The 23,206-nt window shown below is 42.0% G+C and overlaps 1 protein-coding gene and 1 non-coding gene across 4 annotated transcripts in view; both read right to left on the bottom strand.

The window, feature by feature from the left end:
* The window catches only part of LOC112234051 (dipeptidyl aminopeptidase-like protein 6), a 369,775-nt gene that overhangs the window by 80,712 nt on the left and 265,857 nt on the right, over positions 1–23,206 (bottom strand). For all 3 annotated transcript variants that reach the window (XM_042298805.1, XM_042298806.1, XM_042298807.1), the window contains one exon: positions 16,895–17,009. In XM_042298805.1, coding sequence (XP_042154739.1) covers positions 16,895–17,009 — 115 coding nt within the window. The remainder of the gene's footprint in view (positions 1–16,894; positions 17,010–23,206) is intronic.
* Positions 4,241–4,294, bottom strand: LOC112234129. The gene has a single exon (XR_002950853.1). It is a non-coding gene; the product is annotated as a U7 small nuclear RNA (small nuclear RNA).

The following is a 23,206-nucleotide window of genomic DNA, read 5'->3' as shown; positions in this document are numbered from 1 at the left end:
GTCAGGGAAACAGTGTTGCAGTAGTCTAGTGTGAGGGGTTATGGCAGGGGAAACTGTGTTGCAGTAGTCTAGCGTGAGGGGTTATGGCAGGGGAAACGGTGTTGCAGTAGTCTAGTGTGAGGGGTTGTGTCAGGGGAAACGGTGTTGCAGTAGTCTAGTGTGGCGAGGGAATAATGACAAGCGAACCTGGGGAGCTTACTTTTCACATTGCCTTAAAAAAATTGGAACCAGACCACGAAATTCAGGCTAATCGATGTCAGACCACCTCTTGAGTAGTGGAGGCTCCTCAGAGGAGGACCATCCCCCTCAGTGAATTTCATACAAATAGTGAAACATTCAAAAAGGTATAATTTTTAGATAAAACTATACTTAATATATCAGTGTCACCAAATAAGTTATTAAAACATGCTGATTTGTAAGGAAGGTCTACAGCAGCCTCAGCAGCACTCTATAGGGTAGCACCATTTTGTAACCAGAGAACAGCTAGCTTCTGTCCTCCTCTGGATACATTGACTACAATACAAAACCTAGGAGGCTCATGGTTCTCACTCCCTTCCATATACTTACACAGTAATTATGACAACTTCCAGAGGACATCCTCCAACCTATCAGAGCTCTTGCAGCATGAACTGACATGTTGTCCACCCATTCAAAGGATAAGAGAATTGAATATAATACTGAAAGAACAAGCTACATCTAACTAGCACTGCAGTGTATAAAATGTGGTGAGTAGTTGACTCAGAGAGAAAGACAATAGTTGAACAGTTTTGAACAAATTAAATTCTTCCAAAATTAAGGAGAAGCAAGAGAAAGAGAGAGCTGTATTTGATCGTTTTTTTTCTTCTTTTACATTCACTTAGCTACCAAATGCCACTAGCTAGTTTAGCCTACTCATACACCCGGCTCAAACAGAGAGGGATACTATGTTAGCTAACTGGCTAGGGCTATCTAACACTGGAACTCTTCCAAGTCAAGGTAGCTTTTGGTTTTATTAATTTATTGCCACTGGGGCCTGCCGGTGTAACTGCTAAACTGCTTGCTGACTGTACACTGTACTGCATGATTGTAGAGGGCTTACTAACAAGTTAGTTCTAGTGGTTCTAGTTGACTATGACGTGACAACGATGTAGGCTGTGTGTAGTGGTTAGCAGTCATGATATGAAGGTTTGGCTTGGAAATGTTACTTCGCCTGGTCACAGACAGACAGCTGATGTGTGGTGCACTGAAGTCCACAAGCGAAGGGAAAAGGTGAGAGGAGGAGAGCACGTAGACAGTTGCGAGAAGGAATTATACAACGAGCAAGTGATCATGCAGTTTTTATGTGGCTGCTATGAAAGTGAACTGTTTGCATGTGATCAGGGGTGTATTCATTCCACCGATTCTGTTGAAAAACCTTTCTTAAACGGAAGCAAACGGAACAAAACATACCTGAATTTGTCCAATAGAAACTCTAATTTGCAATTGTTGGACTAATGGACTAATGATTACACCCTAGATCAGCTAGATGCAGGCAAGGGTGTGCAAGGCATTATGTGTCACTGTCTGTCACCTTACTCAAAATTCTCTGGACCTGTGCACCTACGTTGTAAACCTTAATTTATAGGCTAGGTTGTTGCAACCTCATGATAGGTACAGGTCAAATTTGAGTATTATGTAGTAGCCTAAACCTATCAATGTTACATTGAGCTGGGTGAATGGAATATGAATGACAGTCATCCATTATGGTGTAATAGAAATAAGTCCATGCTGATCATGTAAAAAAATAATCCTCCCTCATCTTAAGCAGCACCGACCGCCACTGCTCTTGAGATGGTCTCAGTTCGGGTTCACTTCATGGGGTCTTTTGAGGGGTCTGAGTTCCTGTTCACACTGCACAAAAAATTACGCAAACCGCACTGAGTTCTCAAAAATTGGCTGAAAGGGACCAAGTGTGAAAACACCCTAAGACAGCGGAGCGGAGGTTCCGAGACAATGTACACGTGAGTCCTCTAAAAGTCACTGTTGTCTCTGGAGAGGCAACAACTAACGTGGCGTGGCTGCCTGTTACACCCAATCTGAACACAACACTCTGTGCCACACATGTTCCCTCTCCGAGGATTTCAGAAGCATATTGCCTCATTAACACACACCAACGCGCAGTCACACCAACACAAAAGGAAAATGTTGTCCTTGTAATCCAATCATACTGCATCTGTGGAAGAATGTTCATGGATTGTAAAATAGTACATAAATTGTACGCTGTGTATGTCAATGTGTGTGCCTGTTTATTGTGTGTGTGCAAACGTTTGTGTGTGTGTGTGTGCCCTCTCAAGGTTTAGACTGGAGGTCTGTTGGGATTTGGGTTGCTAATCGTGTTATAAGAGTCAGAGAAACATTCTGCTTTCCTTTGATAGGAAATACAACTTGTAGCTATATTGGGATTCAAAAATGATACAACAAGGCTTAAATGACATTCTAGATTGTCAATTACTGCACACCAATCATTTTAACAAACGGAAGGCAACTGAAACCACAGAAAACCCATGTATTTCCCTCCCTTCAAACATAAAGAATAACACCTTATGGGCAATCTTGCCAGCCTGCCACTTGAGTTCTGTATGATTGCAGGGGTCAGTGTTCAGGGACAGAAAGAAGTACAGTACCTATTATAGGCCGGTAGTTGTATTTCACAGAGCTGGAGGCAGAGACAAAGGTATATAAGTGCTATAGCCAGGGACGGAAGGGGTCTAGTTCCTCCTACGATGACCTCAATGAGCTGTCAGTCAGTCAGCATGTAATTCAGTCAGCATGTCAGTCAGTCAGTCAAAATATCAATCAGTCAGCATGTAATTCAGTCAGCATGTCAGTCAGTCAATCAGCATGTCAGTCATCATGTCAGTCAGCATGTCAGCCTGTCAGTCAATCATTTAGCATGCCAGTCAGTCAGCATGCCAGTCAGTCAGTCAGCATGTAAGTCAGTCAGCATGTAAGTCAGTCAGCATGTCAGTCAGTCAGTCAACATGTCAGTCAGTCAGTCAGTCAGCCAGTCAGCATGTCAGTCACTCATTATGTCAGTCAATCAGTCAGCATGTCAGTCAGGCAATCAGCCAGTCAGCCAGCATGTTAGTCACTCAGCATGTCAGTCAGTCACTCTGCATGTCAGTCAATCAGCATGTCAGTCAATCAGCATGTCAGTCAATCAGCATGTCAGTCAGTCAGCATATCAGTCAGTCAGAATGTTAGTCAGTGAGCATGTCAGTCAGTCAGCATGTCACTCGTCAGTCACAGAACCCCCATCCCACTTGTATTGATGTGGAGAATGTGCCATCCCAGTGATGGATCCATCTGTGACTTAGCTGCAAGAGCGAGCAGCTAGTCATTGTGAGTAAAGAGAGAAGTTCAGAAAGTGAAAACTAAGTGATTGTCAGGACCCAGAGTTTTTTGCCCTGATGTTTGGCAGGGTAACATTCATCAACAACCTTCTGTTAGTGAGTGGGAGGAGACCTGCCAGCTCAATTCATAACAGCATTCATAATGTCTTCTACGGAAACTCCCCACATGAAAAAATACTATAGTTCACTATGGTATAAATACTATAACATTCACAGTAGTGTTTTTGCAGACGAAAGTCTAATGTCCGAAAAAACACTACAGTGAATACTGTACTATTTGCTGTAGTATACTGTACTATACCATAGCGTTTACAGTTAACTATAGTACAAATATTGTAGTAAAAGAAAACTGTAGTATATAATATATGTAAGGTTTGACGCTGGTAGACGAGAAGCAGGTACAGGGAGCGAACATTTAATGAAATACGGACATGATACAGAACAGGAATAGCGTCTGGACAGGGGAAAAATCAATGCTGACACGGAACAAACTGAGGAGCACACAGATATAGAGGGTGTAATCAACAAGGTAATGGAGTCCAGGTGAGTTCAATATTGCGCAGCTGCGTGTAATGATGGTGACAGGTATGTGTTATGAAGGGCAGCCTGGCGCCCTCGAGCACCAATGAGGGAGAGCGGGAGCAGGCGTGATACTATAGTAATTAATGTAGTGTTTTTGCAGACTGTGGTATATTGTAGTATTTACTGTAGAGTTTTGGTGGACTGTAGTATTTATTGTAGTGTTTTGGTGGACTGTAGTATAATGTAGTATTTACTGTAGTGTTTTTGAGGACAGTACTATAGTATTTACTGTAGTGTTTTTGCGGACATTACTGTAGTATTTGTGTTTTACTGTATTTGCTAGATGTGGAGGCTTTCTCCTTGAGGAAACCTACTAGAGAAATACTAAAAAAGCGCAACTTCCATAACCTGTAGGTAGGTAGGACTTGGGTCTGAATGGATAGTTCAGAGGTTTTGCTCTTGTCTAATGCCTGTAGAGATATATGGTCTAAACTTGGCATGTAGGTTTCTATGTTGGGCAAACTGGGATATGGGGGAGGAGAATGGGCAGGGTATATGCAAATTAAATACTGTAGTGTTTACTATAGGTTTACAAGTGTTGTGTTTTTGCGGACATTACTGTCATATTTACTACAGTGTTTTTTGTGTGGATAATACTGTAGTATTTACTATAGTATTCTACAGTATACCACAATATTATATAGTAAGTACTACACATGTTATAGGGATACTACAGTTGTGTATACTACAGTCTTCTACAGTTTACTACAGAATACTATAGTAAGTACTGTAGGATTCTATAGTCGGCTGTAGTATTTGTTTATGTGGGTCTGGTGTACAGATGGATCCACATGTCTTGTTTAAATGACTATATACTGCATTGAGCAGTACAGAATGGTGTCAGAATCACGAGGGGTAGGTTAAGAGGTGGAAGTAGTGATTTTGCTGCAGGATTATTTGCACAACTGGACTGCAGGTTGTGTAATATGTCCCGGGAGTTGGACTCCCATCTCCTGGAAAAACCTAATCCTTAATAAATACACCAAACTCAGTTAAAGCAAACACACATGTATTGGTCTTCAAGGAATCACTTTAAAGAAGCCAGAAGCAGATTAGAAAAAGCAGAGAAATCACTCAGCCCCATCATCCAATTGTTGTTTTGGGTTGTTGTGGATAGCTAATTAATCCACTAAATCTCCTTAAGCCTATTTTTATTAACCAATGGATTTTTTTATTTTATCAAATTTTTACCATTTGATCAAATATCCCTCCAAACTCCCAGTAATGAGCAGTCTGTGAAAGCCAAGTGGGATTCCCTTTGTGAAAAGTTATGCTTGGGCACACTGTGTAGGAGTTTGGAGGGAGGCAATGGGGGATTAGAAGTCAGGCCGAAGTCAGAAGTCAGGCCGGTACTGGCAACCCAAATGGACAATGGGAGGGAGTCTAAGACCAGAAGAGGCAACGGCAGAGGGGAACAGTTTGTGTCAGAATCTGGTTTAGCACTGCCAACTCAGGACAACACATTGCCCCAGACGGAGGTTCAAGCCTCAGGTCTGCCCTGATGGCTGTCACTTTCACCTCTACATTTCCCCTCACAGCTGTCTCTAAAATATGAAAAGAGAAATTAAGAGAAAGGGGGGAACATTTCACACCTACAGTAGGAGCTGCCAAGGTGATGAGACCCTTTGGCATCTGGAACAGTACTCTAGTGCTGAAGCCTAAATTGGTCTATTGTATCTTCCACTGGGTAAGTCACTACAGACTCAGTTACCTGCAAACTACTATGGAATAAAATTTGTGATAATGGAAGGTTGAATGTCTTGTGTGCTTTATGCCTTTCACGGTAGGCCATATAACTCATGCACACTTTCTCTTGGATACAGTTGGTTTGGTGGGCCCATGCATAGGATGAAAACTGGTGAGGGGGAACTGAAGAACTACTGTATTTCAGGATACTAAACCAGATAAATCTCTGGTAGGAAATATGCCGACATGGACAAAACATGAATAAAAACAACAAAGCAAGCCTTCATGGTAATGTTTAAGGTTGCAAAGCTACCGGTAATTTACCAAAATTACCAGATCTTCCGTAATTTTGGTAATTAACAGAAAATCTGTGGCAATCTATCAGAACTTTGGTAATTTATAACTTTGATAATATATACTTGAATAACTATTCAAAAATGTATTCATGTATAGTTTTAATTGTTTATATCTGCGTCCATATTGCCCATGAGTGTCTGGTAGATAGGCCTTATGGTTCAAGAGAAAATATCCTATTAATAATAAAAAAAGAATCTAATCAACAATTGCATGATTTTTTATTAACTCTGCAATTCTTCCAACTATTGACTTTTTTCACAATTGCCTCCAGTTTGACGCCAAAACACTGACAACTGAGATAGTAAAATAAATACAAACGTGTGTAAATTTATATAAAGGATATTTCATGCTGAAACCTTCATATTAAACACCAATGGTATTCATTAAGTTGATGGTTTATATTTAGAATAATGTTTTACAGCTTTTTCATTCATTTTTTGGGGGGAAAATCATATTTTTTATTAATTTCATTTATTTGTTGTGATAAGGCCACGAGAGATAATTACAGACACCTGTGATAACCTGAAGTACCCAAAAGGGCCAATAGATATTATTTTGTGATAGATTACATAAAATCCTTGAAATATCCAAAATTCAGGTAGTTTTGTCACGCCCTGATCTGTTTCACCTGTTCCTGTGATTGTCTCCACCCCCTCCAGGTGTCGCTTATTTTCCCCAGTGTATTTATCCCTGTGTTTCCTGTCTCTCTGTGCCAGTTCGTCTTGTATGTTTAGTCAAATCAACCAGCGTGTTTTTCCCATAGTCCTTTTCTATTCTCTTCTTATAGTCCTCCCGGTTCTGACCCCTGCCTGACTGGAATACTTTCCTGCCTGCATGATCATCCTACCTGCCCTGACCTTGATTCAGGGCAGGTAACCTCAGGAGGCTGAAGAAATTCGGCTTGTCACCAAAAGCACTCACAAACTTCTACAGATGCACAATCGAGAGCATCCTGGCGGGATGTATCACCGCCTGGTACGGCAACTGCTCCGCCCTCAACCGTAAGGCTCTCCAGAGGGTAGTGAGGTCTGCACAACGCATCACCGGGGGCAAACTACCTGCCCTCCAGGACACCTACACCACCCGATGTTACAGGAAGGCCATAAAGATCATCAAGGACATCAACCACCCGAGCCACTGCCTGTTCACCCCGCTATCATCCAGAAGGCGAGGTCAGTACAGGTGCATCAAAGCTGGGACCGAGAGACTGAAAAACAGCTTCTATCTCAAGGCCATCAGACTGTTAAACAGCCACCACTAACATTGAGTGGCTGCTGCCAACACACTGACACTGACACTGACTCAACTCCAGCCACATTAATAATGGGAATTGATGGGAAATGATGTAAATATATCACTAGCCACTTTAAACAATGCTACCTTATATAATGTTTACATACCCTACATTATTCATCTCATATGCATACGTATATACTGTACTCTATATCATCGACTGCATCCTTATGTAATACATGTATCACTAGCCACTTTAACTATGCCACTTTGTTTACATACTCATCTCATATGTATATACTGTACTCGATATCAGCTACTGTATCTTGCCTATGCTGCTCTGTACCATCACTCATTCATATATCCTTATGTACATATTCTTTATCCCCTTACACTGTGTATAAGACAGTAGTTTTGGAATTGTTAGTTAGATTACTTGTTGGTTATTACTGCATTGTCGGAACTAGAAGCACAAGCATTTCGCTACACTCGCATTAACATCTGCTAACCATGTGTATGTGACAAATAAAAGTTGATTTGATTTGATTTGATTCTGCCTGTCCTTCAGTACCTATTGGACTCTGGATCTGGTTTTGACCTTTTTGCTTGTCCGTGACCATTCTCTTGCCTACCCCTTTGGATTAATAAACATTGTAAGACTGCAACCAATTGCCACCTGTGTCTGCATCTGGATCTCGCCTTGTGCCTTGATAAGTTTAGTGGTAAACTTGGAAGGTTTCCAGTAATATACCCGCCCTTTTTCAAGCCTAATAATGAGTATTAGTGATAAATTGCCATTAGTCACTTCCACATTGGATTTCACATCCAAATAATAGATATTTTCATACAGATTTATCAGGACAAGACAGCTAAATGATCCGAGACACTGAATACACAGTAAATTGAAATGTGGGGGAAAAGCTTCCTGTTTTGATTATGTACATTTGATAACAGACGTATGAAAAGTGCAAGTAATTGATTAAATGCATCCATTTTCTTCACACGGTTAAGAAAATGACTTAAGCCTCCTGGGTGGCACAGTGGTCTAGGGCACAATCCTTGTCTCATCGCGCACCAGCGACTCCTGTGGCGGGCCGGGCGCAGTGCATGCTAACCAGGTCGCCAGGTGCACGGTGTTTCCTCCGACACATTGGTGTGGCTGGCTTCCGGGTTGGATGCGCGCTGTGTTAACTTCTTGGATATAGGGGGCGCTATTTTAATTTTTGGATGAAAAACGTTCCCGTTTTAAACAAGATATTTTGTCACGAAAAGACGCTCGACTATGCATATAATTGACAGCTTTGGAAAGAAAACACTCTGACGTTTCCAAAACTGCAAAGATATTGTCTGTGAGTGCCACAGAACTGATGTTACAGAAAAAACCCAGATAAAAATCCAATCAGGAAGTGCCGCATTTTTTAAAACTGCCTCATGCCAATGACTCCTTATATGGCTGTGAAGGAGCTAGGAGTCAGCTTACGTTTTCCACGTTTTCCCCAAGGTGTCTGCAGCATTGTGACGTATTTGTAGGCATATCATTGGAAGATTGACCATAAGAGACTACATCTACCAGGTGGTCGCTTGGTGTCTTCCGTCGCAATTATTGAGTAATCTCCAGCTGCAGTATTTTTCCGTTTGCTTCTGATGAGAAGCCAACTGCCACCACTGATAGATTATCGAATAGATATGTGAAAAACACCTTGAGGATTGATTCTAAACAACGTTTCCCATGTTTCTGTCGATATTATGGAGCTAATTTGGAAAAAAATTTGGCGTTGTAAGTGACTGCATTTTCCGGTCTTTTTCTTAGCCAAACATGATGAACAAAACGGAGCTATTTCGTCTACACAAATAATCTTTTTGGAAAAAAATGAACATTTGCTATCTAACTAAGAGTCTCGTCATTGAAAACATCCGAAGTTCTTCAAAGGTAAATTATTTTATTTGAATGCTTTTCTTGTTTTTGTGAAAATGTTGCCTGCTGAATGCTAGGCTTAATGCTATGCTAGGCTATCAATACTCTTCCACAAATGCTTGTGTAGCTTTGGTTGAAAAGCATATTTTGAAAATCTGAGATGACAGTGTTGTTAACAAAAGGCTAAGCTTGTGTTTCAATATATTTATTTAATTTCATTTGGGATTTTCATGAATAGGAAACGTTGCGTTATGGTAATGAGCTTGAGGCTATGATTATGCTCCCGGATACGGGATTGCTCGACGCTAGAGGTTAAGGAGCAGTGCGGCTTGGTTGGGTTGTGTTTCGGAGGACGCATGGCGATGAGACAAGATAGTAACTACTAACAATTGGATACCACGAAATTGGGGAGAAAAGGGGGTAACCCCCCCCCCCCCAAAAAAAGAAAGAAAATTACTTAAGCATCTGGTTGAATGTAAAAAGTAAATTTTTCATCGAGTTCAAGCAAAACCTTCAAAAGTAACTTGTCTCAGTAACTTGGTAATAATATATATTGGTATTTATATTGATCGATATGGCTCCTCCTGAATATAAAACACATCATGGCCTATTGATTAGCTTTTCATGTAAATCTTCCCAAACAGAGCTTGAAGGTCATTAATTTCTTATTTTTTGTAAAAAAATATATATATATTTTTTCCAATTTAAAGTTCTTGTTTTTCAATCAACCAACAAAACACATTCCACATTCACAGATGTGACAGACTTAATAAAGAATAAAAAAATAACAATAGTAATACAAATATAATAAACATAATAAAAAATAATATATATTTATATATATAAAAACTTGCAGCAGCACTATCAAGGTTCTTATTAGCTATTTCCAGCCTTAGTTGAGATGACGAGCAAATAAGTTTTTACAGCACCTTACACAACATGTATCTGCTCATTTCCCTAATCACCACATTCACTCTGTCCAATTTGAAATATAGTTGAGTAGTGGAGACCAGAGTCTATCAAACTTGGGCTGTCTCTTGCGGAGGTCATAAGTGCGCTTTTCAAGAGGGAGAAAGTCAACAATCTGGTCAATCCACATTTTAGAAGTATTAGAGGTCCACAATAGAAGAATACATTTCTTAGCAAAGTATGTAATAGTCATGAACACATTTTCTCCGTCAGGATCAAGAACAAAGTCCAGTTTGACATGACCCCGTGTCTCTATCTTTCTAATGCCCAGTATTAAGAAGATAGAGACACGGGGTCATGTCAAACTGTACATCTAGTATTTTCTGTGCAGCAGTATGTATAGATTGCCAAAATCTCTCTACAACTCCAAAATACATGCATATAGGTTCCCACTTTCAGAGGTACATCTTTTACAGTTCGTAGAAATGTCTGTTTTCATTCTGTTTTAATTCATTCTCGTCCAGGCGCCCCGCGTTGACGGTTCTCTTGTTGATGATGTCAGGCAAAGCATTTTCCAGGGTTGTCACCTTGCCCCCTATCGCACTGAGCTGAGAGTTAATGCCATCTAATTTGATGTTGAGTTCTGTACGTTGGGATCTCAGCTCAGAAAGGATGCCTTCGACAGAGTGCGAGGTTGTCTTTTTGATAAAAGCTAAAGGAGTTTAAACTTGAAATGGAGGTAAGATTAAGAATTGGAAACTACTTGTGCGGAGCTCTTAGTTCATGTGGCCATCTCGTTCAAGGGTCACGTGATCCCCCGATTTTTAAATTGTTTAAATGTTTTATTTTATTGTCTGGCTTCCAGGTTAAATGGGCATTGTGTCAAGAAGCAGTGCAGCTTGGTTGGGTTGTATTTCAGGCGATGCATGGCTCTCAACCTTCGCCACTCCCGAGTCCGTACGGGAGTTGCAGCGATGAGACAAGACTGTAACTACCAAGTGGATACCGCACACCAATGTGTTGGAGGAAACTCCATGCACCTGGCGACTGTGTCAGTGCACTGCGCACTGCGCCCGGCATGCCACAGGGGTCGCTAGTGCTTGATGGGACAAGGATATCCCTGCCAGCCAAAACCTTCCCAAACCCGGACGACGCTGGACCAATTGTGCGCTGCCCCATGGGTCTCCCAGTCGCGGCCAGCTGCAACAGAGCCTGGACACGAACCCAGAATCTCTAGTGGCACAGCTAGCACTGCAATCTGAAGGACATTCTGACTAGCTTCAGAAGAAAGAGGTCTGTGGAAAATAAATGCCACTATGTTTGTCTGTGTTAAATGTTTTCACGGGTCCAACTGACCCGAAATTCCAAGATCCTAAATTTGGACTTCTGTCTCGGCTCTGGGTCTGTTCTGATATAATTTCCACAGTCTCGGTTATGTGCAATTAAAATTGATTTACAGACATGAGCCGATTGGACCTGTTCTCTGATCATTTAATGTTTGTTTGATGAGAACTGTGCAAGCTTGTTATCTATGTCAGCTAATTGCAACTCAATAAAACGTATAGCTCATGTCCAGCTGACACTGGTTCCAGCTGCTCACCTCACATGCACCTGCTGCTGAGGAGAGAGAAAGAGAGAGAGAGAGCAAGTAATAGGAGCCTTGGCCTAGGATACTGTTGATTGTGAAGATGGAGTTATTTTCATTGAAGTAAAACTAAAGTTACGGAAGAATATTGTAATGGACAACGATATTGCACAGCCAAATGGACTGTGTGCAAGTCACTGTTCAGGTTTGACGCAATTTTATTAGCAACTGTTTAGTCATTAATAGTAAAAATTATTATTATTATAGGCTTGTTGTAAAATAAATAGCATTTGCCTATTGCTGTCATTTTTGGGGTAGGTCTACGGTAGGCAATCAACTTTGTTGATCGTAGCTGCAATATAGGCCTGTTCAAAACTTTTTTGAGGATTTCATTCTGTTGAGCCATTTTCCTTGGCCAAATTAAGTTCCAGCTGTAATGTTGTGTATGCCGTAATATAAGAGAATTACCGATAGGCTGCCATCCGTTCTTCTTGCTAGCGTGCAATCATTGGAAAACGAAAACGACCTACGATTAATATTATCCTATCAACGGCACATAAAAAACTGTAGTATCTTATGTTTCATAGAGACGTGGCTGAACGTTGATACGGATAACATAGACCTGGCGGGATTTTCCATACACCGTCAGAACAGAGAAGCTACGTCTGGTAAGATGATGGGTGGGGGTGTGTGCATATTTGTCAATAACAGCTGGTGCGCGATGTCTAATATTAAAGAAGTCTTGAGGTATTGCTCACCTGTGAGAGAGTACCTTATGTTAAGCTGTAGACCACACTCTCTACCAAGAGAGTTCTCATCTATATTATTGCTCACCCAAAAGCGGCGCTCCTAGTTTCTGGGGACTTTCATGCAGGCAAACTTAAATCAGTTTTACCAAATCTTTACCAGCATGTCTCATGTGCAACCAGAAGAAAGAAAATCCTAGACCACCTTCACTCCACACACAGAGATGCATACAAAGCTCTCCCCCGCCCTCCATTTGGAAAATCTGACCATAATTCTATCCTCCTGATTCCTACAAGCAAAAACTAAAGCAGGAAGTACCGGTGACTCGCTCAATACGGAAGTGGTCAGATGACACGGATGCTACACTACAGGACTGGTTTGCAAGCACAGACTGGAATATGTTCCAGGATTCATCCAATGGCATTGAGGAGTACACCACCTCAGTCACCGGCTTCATCAATAAGTGCATCGACGACGTCATCCCCACAGTGACCGTACGTACATATCCCAACCAAAAGCCATGGATTACAGGCAACATCTGCATCGAGCTAAAGGCTAGAGCTGTCACTTTCAAGGAGCGGGAGACTAATCCAGAAGCTTATAAGAAATCCTGCAATGGCCTCAGACAAACCATCAAACAAGCAAAGCGTCAATACAGGATTAACTTCTCTAGGGTAGGGGGCAGCATGGAATTTTGGATGAAAAGCATGCCCAAATTAAACTGCCTTCTACTCAGGCTCAGAAGATAGGATGTGCATATAATTAGTAGATTTGGATGGAAAACACTCTAAAGTTTCCAAAACTGTTAAAATAATGTCTGTGAGTATAACAGAACTGATTTGGCAGGCGAAAACCTGAGAAAAATCCATTCAGGAAGTAGGATTATTTTGTTGTTGTTGTAGTTTTATATTCAATGCCATTACAGTATCCATTGACTTAGCACTCAAATTGCAGTTCCTATGCCTTCCACTATATATCAACAGTCTTTAGAAATTGTTTCAGGCTTGTATTCTGAAAAATGAGGGAGTAAGAGCAGTCTGAATGAGTGGACCATGCTGTGTCACAGAGCTTTTTCATGCCCGAGACCAAGAGAGTGCCGTTCTTGTTTACCTTTTATATTGACAACGTTATTGTCCGGTTGAAATATTATCGATTATTTAGGCTAAAAACAACCCGAGGATTGAATATAAACATCGTTTGACATGTTTCTATGAACTTTACGGATACAATTTTGACTTTTTTGTCTGCCTGTTTTGACTGCGTTTGAGCGCAAACAAAACAGAGGTTTTCGGGTATATAAAGAGATACTTTATCGAACAAAAGGAACATTTATTGAATAAATGAATGTCTTCTGAGTGCAAACATATGAAGTTCATCAAAGGTAAGTGATTAATTTTATCTCTATTTCTGACTTGATTTGTCTGCTGGGCTATGTTCTCAAATAATTGTAAGGTATGCTTTCGCAGGGAGGATGACTCTGAGGTTGGATTCACAAGAAGTTAATCTTTAAACCTATGTAAAATAGTTCTATCTTTTCTGAATTTTTATAATGACTATTTCTGTATTTGAATTTGGCGCTCTGCAATCTCACTGGATGTTGGCCCTCTCCATTTCATTCCATTCCATTCCATTCTCCTCTCCATTCTCCTTTCCTTTCCATTCCATCCTATTCTCCTCTCCATTCTCATCTCCTCTCCTCTTACAGACTACAAAGGGAAACCCAGACGTGAGCTGCCCAGTGATGCGAGCCTACCAGACGAGCTTTGTGCCTTTTATGCTCGCTTTGAGGCAAGCAACACTGAAGCATGCATGAGAGAACCAGCTGTTCTGGATGACCGTGTGATAACGCTCTAGGTAGCCGATGTGAACAAAACCATTAAACAGGTCAACATTCACAAAGCCGTTGGGCCAGACAGATTACCAGAAATGGTACTAAAAGCATGCGCAGACCAACTGTTAAGTGTCTTCACTGACATTTTCAATCTCTCCCTGACTGAGTCTGTAATACCTACATGTTTCAAGCAGACCACCATAGTCCCTGTGCCCAAGGAAGCGAAGGTAACCTGCTTAAATTATTATTGCCCCGTAGCACTCATGTCGGTAGCCATGAAGTGCTTTGAAAGGCTGGGCATGGCTCACATCAACACCATCATACCGGACATCCTAGACCCACTCCAATTCGCATAACGCCCCAACAGATCCACCGATGACGCAATCTCAATCACACTCCACACTGCCCTTTCCCACCTGGACAAAAGGAACACCTATGTGAGAATGCTATTCATTGACTACAGATCAGCGTTCAACACCATAGTGCCCACAAAGCTCATCACTAAGCTAAGGACCCTGGGACTAAACACCTCCCTCTGTAACTGGATCCTGGACATCCTGACAGGCTGCCCCCAGGTGGTAAGAGTAGGCAACAACATGTCTGCCACGCTGATCCTTAACACTGGGTCCCCTCAGGGGTGTGTACTTAGTCCCCTCCTGTACTCCCTCTTCACCCACGACTGCGTGGCCAAACACGTCTCCAACACTATCATTAAGTTTGCTGACGACACAAGAGTGGTAGGCCTGATCACAGACAACGATGAGACGGCTTATAAGGAGGAGGTCAGAGAACAGGCAGTGTGTTGCCAGGACAACAACCTCTCCCTCAATGTTTATTTTAATTTTAATTTTATTTCACCTTTATTTAACCAGGTAGGCTAGTTGAGAACAAGTTCTCATTTACAACTGCGACCTGGCCAAGATAAAGCATAGCAGTGTGAACAGACAACACAGAGTTACACATGGAGTAAACAATTAACCAGTCAATAACACAGTAGAAAAAAAGAAAAAAAAAAGAGAGTCTATATACATTGTGTGCAAAAGGCATGAGCAGGTAGGCGAATAATTACAATTTTGCAGATTAACACTGGAGTGATAAATTATCAGATGGTCATGTACAGGTAGAGATACTGGTGTGGAAAAGAGTGTGAAAAAAATGTGAGCAAGACAAAGGAGGTGATCGTGGACCACAGGAAAAGGCAGTCCGAACAGCCCCCATTAACATTGATGGGGCTGTAGTGGAGCAGGTCAAGAGTTTCAAGTTCCTTGGTGTCCATATCACCAACAAACTATCATGGTCCAAACACACCAAGATAGTTGTGAAGAGGGCACGACAAAACCTTTTCCCCCTAAGGAGACTGAAAAGATTTGGCATGGGTCCCCAGATCCTCAAAAGGTTCTACAGCTGCACCATCGAGAGCATCCTGACCGGTTGCATCACCGCCTGGTATGGCAACTGCTCGGCATCTGACCGTAAGGCGATACAGAGGGTAGTGCGTATGGCCCAGTACATAACTGGAGCCAAACTTCTTGCCAGCACCTGTGTAATAGGTGGTGTCAGAGAAAGCCCATAAAATTGTCAGAGACTCCAGTCACCCAAATTATAGACTGTTTTCCCTTCTAACGCACAGCAAGCGGTTCCGGAGCGCCAAGTCTAGGACCAAAAGGCTACTTAACAGCTTCTACCTCCAAGCCATGCTGAACAATTAATAAAATCGCCACCGGACTATTTACATTTGCCCCCCCCCCTTTGTACACTGCTGCTACTCGTTGTTTATTATCTATGCATAGTCACTTCACCCCTACCAACATGTACAAATGACCTCAACTAACCAGTACCCCCGCACACTGACTCAATACCGGTACCCCCTGTATATAGCATGGTTATTGTTATTCTTATTGCGTTACTTTAACTTTAGTCTATTTTGTAAATATTTTCTTAACTCGTCTTGAACTGCACTATTGGTTAAGGGCTTGTAAGTAAACATTTCCGCTGTGCTACTCGGGAGCCACATGTGAGAACACATAACAGAAAAAAAGACTCCATCTACATGCAGTGAACATGTTTTGTGTTTGCGGTAGAGTACAAGCCCACTGCACTGCAGCTACGAGTGCACTACTCTGTGACATTGGAAGATAATGTGACACACACTGCATGTTAAACCTGTTTGTGCGTATGGTACGGTGGTCAACCCTGTCCCTTCCCCTCTCCTCTCAGTCACACACACCTGGTGTCAACCCTCTCTCCTCTCCTCCCATCCTCTCTCCTCTCCACATACCTGGTGTCAACCCTGGCCCCTCGCCTGTCCACGCACCTGGTGTCAAACCTGTCCTCCCCTTCCCTTCCCTCCCCTCTCCTTGTACCTGGTGTCATCATCCCCTCTCCTCTCCATTCCATTCCATTCTCCTTTTCTTTCCATTCCATTCCATTCTCATCTCCTCTCCATTCCCTTCTCCTCTCCTCTCCTCTCCATTGCCATCTCCTCTCCAATCCCATCCCCTCTCCATTCCCATCTCCTCTCCATTCCCCTCTCCATTCCCATCCCCTCTCCATTCCCATCTCCTCTCCATTCCCCTCTCCATTATCCTCTCCATTCCCATCTCCTCTCCATTATCCTCTCCATTCCCCTCTCCATTATCCTCTCCATTCCCCTCCACTCCTCTCTCCTCTCCACGTACCTGGTGTCAGCAGGATGACCGAGGTGACGATCAGGGAGCAGATGACCAGAATGACAAGCAGGGCGATCGCAATACCCTTCCAGTTCCTCTGAGGAGGGTTACTCCCCACCAGCTCCTGGAACCACAAAACAGACAGAGAGAAACACACGGTCAGAGACAGAGAAAGAAAGGAGAGAGAAAAATAGGAGAGGAGAGTGAACAAGAGAAAGGTTGTAGTCGTAAGATGGAGAGTAAAAGAAGGAATGGGAAAAATAAACGAGACGTGGGTAAGGGGTAAGGGAGAGAGAAATAATGGAGTGATACTGTCTACTAGTATAAAGAGTAGGGGGGAAGAAAAGGACAGAAAGTGAGAGAGAACAATGGAAGAATGAATAAAATAAATGGAAGGAGTAGGAAAGAAAGGTAGAGAACTCAAATTGATGGGTCTGTCAAGGACGAGTGTGAACTACAGAAACAACAACATGAATTCTCAAGGAGAATTGCCACAAGCAAAAGGCAGGAGGAGAAGTAGAGGAGGGGGGATTATTAATGAGGCAAGGAGTCAGCAGCCATCACTGGCAAATGAATGTGACAGATAAAAATTGAGCTTTTGGATCATTGGTGACTTTGGTGGGGGAACGGCGCCAAGAGGCTTTTTGCTAGAAAAATGATTTCAGATTAGTTGTGTTTTAGGAGAAAACTTGAAACAATGAAACAAGTAAAGTTACACAGTAGGTTTAATATTCTTTTAAGTGCAAAATTAAATTGAAAAGTAATAAGTATCAATATCGAATTTGATAAATGGTCTCTGCAGGGTATGGAGTGAGTTGAATGAGAAGAGGGTTTTCAACCTTTTCCTTTTTGTCACAAAAGACTATACAACCCATTTTATTGAGGATTTGGTGAAGAAATGTATTTCACCAGTAGACTTATGCTGCAGCAGCAGCAGCCACAACGAGTCCCCACTCTCTGAGGGTGTCTCAGGGGGAGTCAAAAAAACCATTTCCATTTCACACCTCACATATAAGCACCCCCTATTTTACTTTAGAACAGCAGCAACAACAACAACAACAAGGCCTACATCAACCACACCTGTCAAAAATCGCACTCAAAGATGAAAGAAAGTTGGACATTTCTACAGTTCAGCTCCAACAAACACAACAAACAGAACATCCAAGCAATGAGTAATTATTTGAAAAGGATATTGAAAGCCTAAAACATCAAAATAGCTGGATTAATAACTTTTACATTTGTTTACAGTGGGGGTGGGTAAAAAGACCTGAGAAGATGGTATGTAGCTAGTACCTTTGGCTAAGGTCTTAATTAAGAGAAACTACAAACCACACACACACACGCTCTAATGGAATAGAGTGGTCTGGTCTATGAGGTAAGCCTTCTAGTGACCTCCTTTGCTCAATTGAATGGAGCGGCAGACATCATTAGATAAGAGCAGCAGGGGCTTTTTACCACACCGCCCAGTACACACCCTCATTAAAACCAACAACCTGTTTTCCCACAATCCCTGGCGGTGCTCCGGCGAAACGGGGGTGCTTTCGCAGGGGTCACTGCCGAGGGCTGGTCACAGCAGGCGGGAGGAGAGTTAGTGGACTGTGACGTAAACAACCCCACAAACAGAGCCAGACACATCCCTTATCAACAAGTTTATACAAATGGTGTAGCCTACTAGTGAATCATTTGCTTGGCAATCCTGCAAAATAACAATAATCATGAGCTATATAGTCCAATATGTTTGGTTGGGTGAGTGTCATGCAGGGAGAACAAACAACTGAGGCTCAGTGAGGCTCTTTTAAACAATAACATTGGCCACTTTGTGCCAGCATGAGAGGACAAACATCACTCTCTTTTGGAGTGTCCACAACAGATTCAGGATTTTACATAATACCCAATATAATAGACCTGCACTCATTGTAACACCTACACAGTAGCACTCAATTGTAACACACACACACACACACACACACACACACACACACACACACACACACACACACACACACACACACACACACACACACACACACACACACACACAGTATTGTAAACAGCCAGCGGGAAGTCACAGCTGACTAACCAAACACATCAATATACAAAACGCTAGTGGGGCTACGATGCTCTGACGCTGCAAGGACAATTATTGATGTTTATAATCATGATCATGACTGCTGCGTGGAGTAGGTCCCCTAGTATAATGTTTCCATGGGTATGCTCTCTTGTGGAAGTTGTCCACAAGTTGCTGATTGGTAGAACCTAATTTAACTTGCAAATATATTTGTCAAGCGCATCACTTTTGCACGCTTGAGTCAACATGTGACTGTCATTAGGTTTAATTGTGTTTCGGTGCCAAGCGATAACAGCCAAAACAGAGTAACATTTTTAATTGCTTGAAGATATTGATCAGCAAGGTTATCTGAAAGAAGAAACATATGTTCATCTCTGATTAGTAGTGAGTGTTTTTTTGTCATATTTATATGTGTATGGCATTCATGCAATCTAATTAACATCCAATCAAATAAAATAGGTAAAGGAATACATACTCTAACATAGTCAAATGTATGTGGACACCTGCTCATCGAACATCTCATTCCAAAATCATGGACATTAATATGGAGTTGGTCCTCCCCTTGCTGCTATAACAGCCTCCACTCTTCTGGGAAGGCTTTTGACTAGATGTTGGAACATCGCTGTGGGGACTTGCTTCTATTCTGCCACAAGAGCATTAGTGAGGTCAGGCACTGATGTTGGGCGATTTGGCATGGCTCGCAGTTGGCGTTCCAATTCATCCCAAAGGTGTTTGATGGGGTTGAGGTCAGGGCTCTGTGCAGGCCAGTCAACTTCTTCCACACCGATCTAAACAAACCATTTCTGTATGGACCTTTACTTTGTGCACGGGCATTGTCATGCTGGAACAGCGTTCCAAAATTGTTCCCACAAAGTTAGAAGCACAGAATCGACTAGAATGTCATTGTATGCTCTAGCGTTAAGATGTCCCTTCACTGGAACTAAAGGGCCTAACCCCAACCATGAAAAACAGCCTCAGACCATTATTCCTTCTCCACCAAACTTTATAGTTGGCACTATGCATTGCGGCAGGTAGCGTTCTCCTGGCATCCGCCAAACTCAGATTTGTCTGTCGGACTGCCAGATGGTGAAGCGTGATTCATAACTCCAGAGAAAGCGTTTCCACTGCTCCAGAGTCCAATGTCAGCGAGCTTTACACCCCTCCAGCCGACACTTGGCATTGCGCATGGTGATCTTAGGCTTGTGTGTGGCTGCTTGGTCATGGAAACCCATTTCATGAAGCTCCTGACAAACAGTTATTGTGCTGACGTTACTTCCAGAGGTAGTTTGGAACTCGGTAATGAGTGTTGCAACCGAGGACAGCACTCGGTTGCAACAAGCTCACAGAATGGCGGTCCTGTTCTGTGAGCCTGTGTGACCTACCATTTCGCGGCTGAGCTGTCGTTGCTTCTAGACGTTTACACTTCACAATAACATCACTTACAATTGACCGTGGCATCTCTAGCAGGGTAGAAATTTGACAAACTGACTTGTTGGAAAGGTGGCATCCTATGACGGTGCCACATTGAGAGTCACTGAACTCTTCAGTACGGCCACTCTACTTCCAGTCTTTGTCTATGGAGATTGCATGGCTGTGTGCTCTATTTTATACACCTGTCAGTAACGGGTGTTATTGAAATAGCTGAATCCAATCATTTGAAGGGGTGTCCACATACTTTTGGTCATGTAGTGTACCATCACAGCATTAGTTAACTATGATCAAGGGACTTCACTGACATGTTGTAGGCCTAGGCTAATTAATATGCAACCGCCTTGTGAAAGGTGCATTATAATTCTGAGGAGAGAGTGCGTGAGGTACACGGAAACATTTGCCTCCATATGAATCTAAAATCTCCAGTGGAACAGCTGCAAGATACTCTGATTCTTCCCAGCCTATAGCCAATATCAGTTCATCTCCTTGTCAAATAACATAAAACAAGCTATGTAACCTAGTTCCTAACCGCTACCTAAGCCAAACCAGAACTACTGTGTCTGGAATGCCTTTGCAAAGAAATAGGAAATGTACAGTGTTTCCTTGACACAAATGCCAGAGTCAATGCAATAAACCAAAAATACACCAATGCAATTTTCATGTCTTATTGTCCTTGTGTCACACGTCACAGATTTGTTCATGCAACCGAACACACCAATTTCTTTATACATTCAAAGTCATTTACACTCAATGGAATTCACACTTCACAGTCGCCGCCTCGGGCTTTGTGATCTCAAAGCATCAAAGAAAGACATAACTTCACTAGCTCAGTCTATTTCCCCGTCTATCTGTGGGAGAGGAGGGGCACAATTTATTCCTGTTGCACTCCTGTGTGTCTGAAAACGATGTTCAAAGGTATCTGGGAAGCAGGTCGTAAATACTTAGCAAAACCCTGTGAACAGCCTGGGAAGGACCAGAAAATGATTTTGTGAAGATAAGCTGTGTCGTCCATCTCAAAGAGCATGCAATTTGGTGGCAATTTTCCATTTAGTTGGAAAATAAGATCCCACATTCATTCTAAGGCTGGAATTGGACAAAATAGCAGTCGTTTTGAGCCTGCCTTTCAGTCACCTCCTGGAGAAAAATCCCATTTTCAGTCCATTTGCTCGATCCCTTCATTCTCCTGTTCATCGGTTAGCATGTGGACTTCATCAGAGGGCTCCCATGAGTAGAAACATTACCCTGAACCTTTTAGCCCCTAAATGGTTGTATTTCATGCTACAGAACAGACATACTGAAGTTCAAAACAGAAATAGCAAAGGAAATGGTGTAACACATCCAAAGCTCTATTTAGAGAGTCAGCTTATGCATAAATAACCCACATGAAAATGATTTGCTCAAAGTGAATGGCAACCATCAAAGTATTTTCAATAAGATCATCATCTAATGAATTAAAATGTTTCTTAAGAAAGGCTTACAACTAAACAGTGCATTCGAAATGTATTTAGACCCCTTCCTTTCCCCCACATTTGGTTACGTTACAGCCTTATTCTATAATGTATTAAATAAATAAAAATCCTCATCAATCTACACACAAAACCCCATAATGACGAGGAAAACACAGGTTTGAATTGATTATTTGTGCAAATTTATAAAAAAGAAAACAGAAATACCTTATTTACACAAGTATTCAGACCCTTTACTATGAGACTCAAAATGGAGCTACATACTAACAGTCCTTCCTCCAAAAGACTGGATTACATTTTTATGAAAATCCCCAGAATCATGTTCTTTTTTTGTTGCAATTTGTGTTTCCGATTGTGGCACACCACATAACCACTTCCATCAAAGAATTCAGAATATGATCACATATAGTGCACTCGGAAAGTCTTCAGACCCCTTGACTTTTCTGCATTTTGTTATGTTACAGCTTTACTGTTTTTTAAAATGGATTAAATAACACATTTTCCTTATCTATCTACACACAATACCCCATAATGACAAAGCAAAAACAGGTTTTTAGGAATGTTTTCACATTTTTTAAAACATAAAAACATAAAATCCTTGTATCCGTAATTATTCCGACCCTGTGCTATGAGACTTGAAATTGAGCTCAGTTGCATCCTGTTCCCTTTGATCATCCTTGAGATGTTTCTACAACTTGATTGGAGTCCACCTGTGGTCAATTCAATTGATTGGACATGATTTGGAAAGGTACACACCTGTCTATATAAGGTCTCACAGTTGACAGTGCATGTCAGAGCAAAAACCAAGCCATGAGGTTAAAGAAATTGTCCATAGAGTTCTGAGAGAGGATTGTGTCGAGGCAAAACATTTCTGCAGCCTTCAAGGTCCCCAAGAACACAGTGGCCACCATCATTCTTAAATGGATGAAGTTTGGAACCACCAAGACTCTTCCTAGAGCTGGCCACCCAGCCAAACTGAGCAATCGGGGGAGAAGGGCCTTGGTCAGGGAGGTGACCAAGAACCGATGCTCACTCTGACAGAGCTCCAGAGTTCCTCTCTGGAGATGGGAGAACCTTCCAGAAGGACAACCATCAGCACTCCACCAATCAGGCCTTTATGGTAGAGTGGCCTGATGGAAGCCACTCCTCAGTAAAAAGCACATGACAGCGCGCTTGGAGTTTGCCAAAAGGCACCCAAAGGATTCTCAAACCCCCCAAATAGAGGTGTGCCACGCTTGTAGCGTCATATCCGAGAAGACTCAAGGCTGTAATCACTGCCAAAGGTGCTTCAACAAAGTACAGAGTAAAGGGTTTGAATACTTATGTAAATGTTATGTTTCAGTTTTTTTTGTTTAT

Source organism: Oncorhynchus tshawytscha, linkage group LG16 (genome assembly GCF_018296145.1).
Source record: "Oncorhynchus tshawytscha isolate Ot180627B linkage group LG16, Otsh_v2.0, whole genome shotgun sequence".
NCBI lineage: Eukaryota > Metazoa > Chordata > Actinopteri > Salmoniformes > Salmonidae > Oncorhynchus > Oncorhynchus tshawytscha.
The sequence above is the reverse complement of the archived record's forward strand: the minus strand, read 5'-3'. Positions and strand labels throughout refer to the sequence as shown.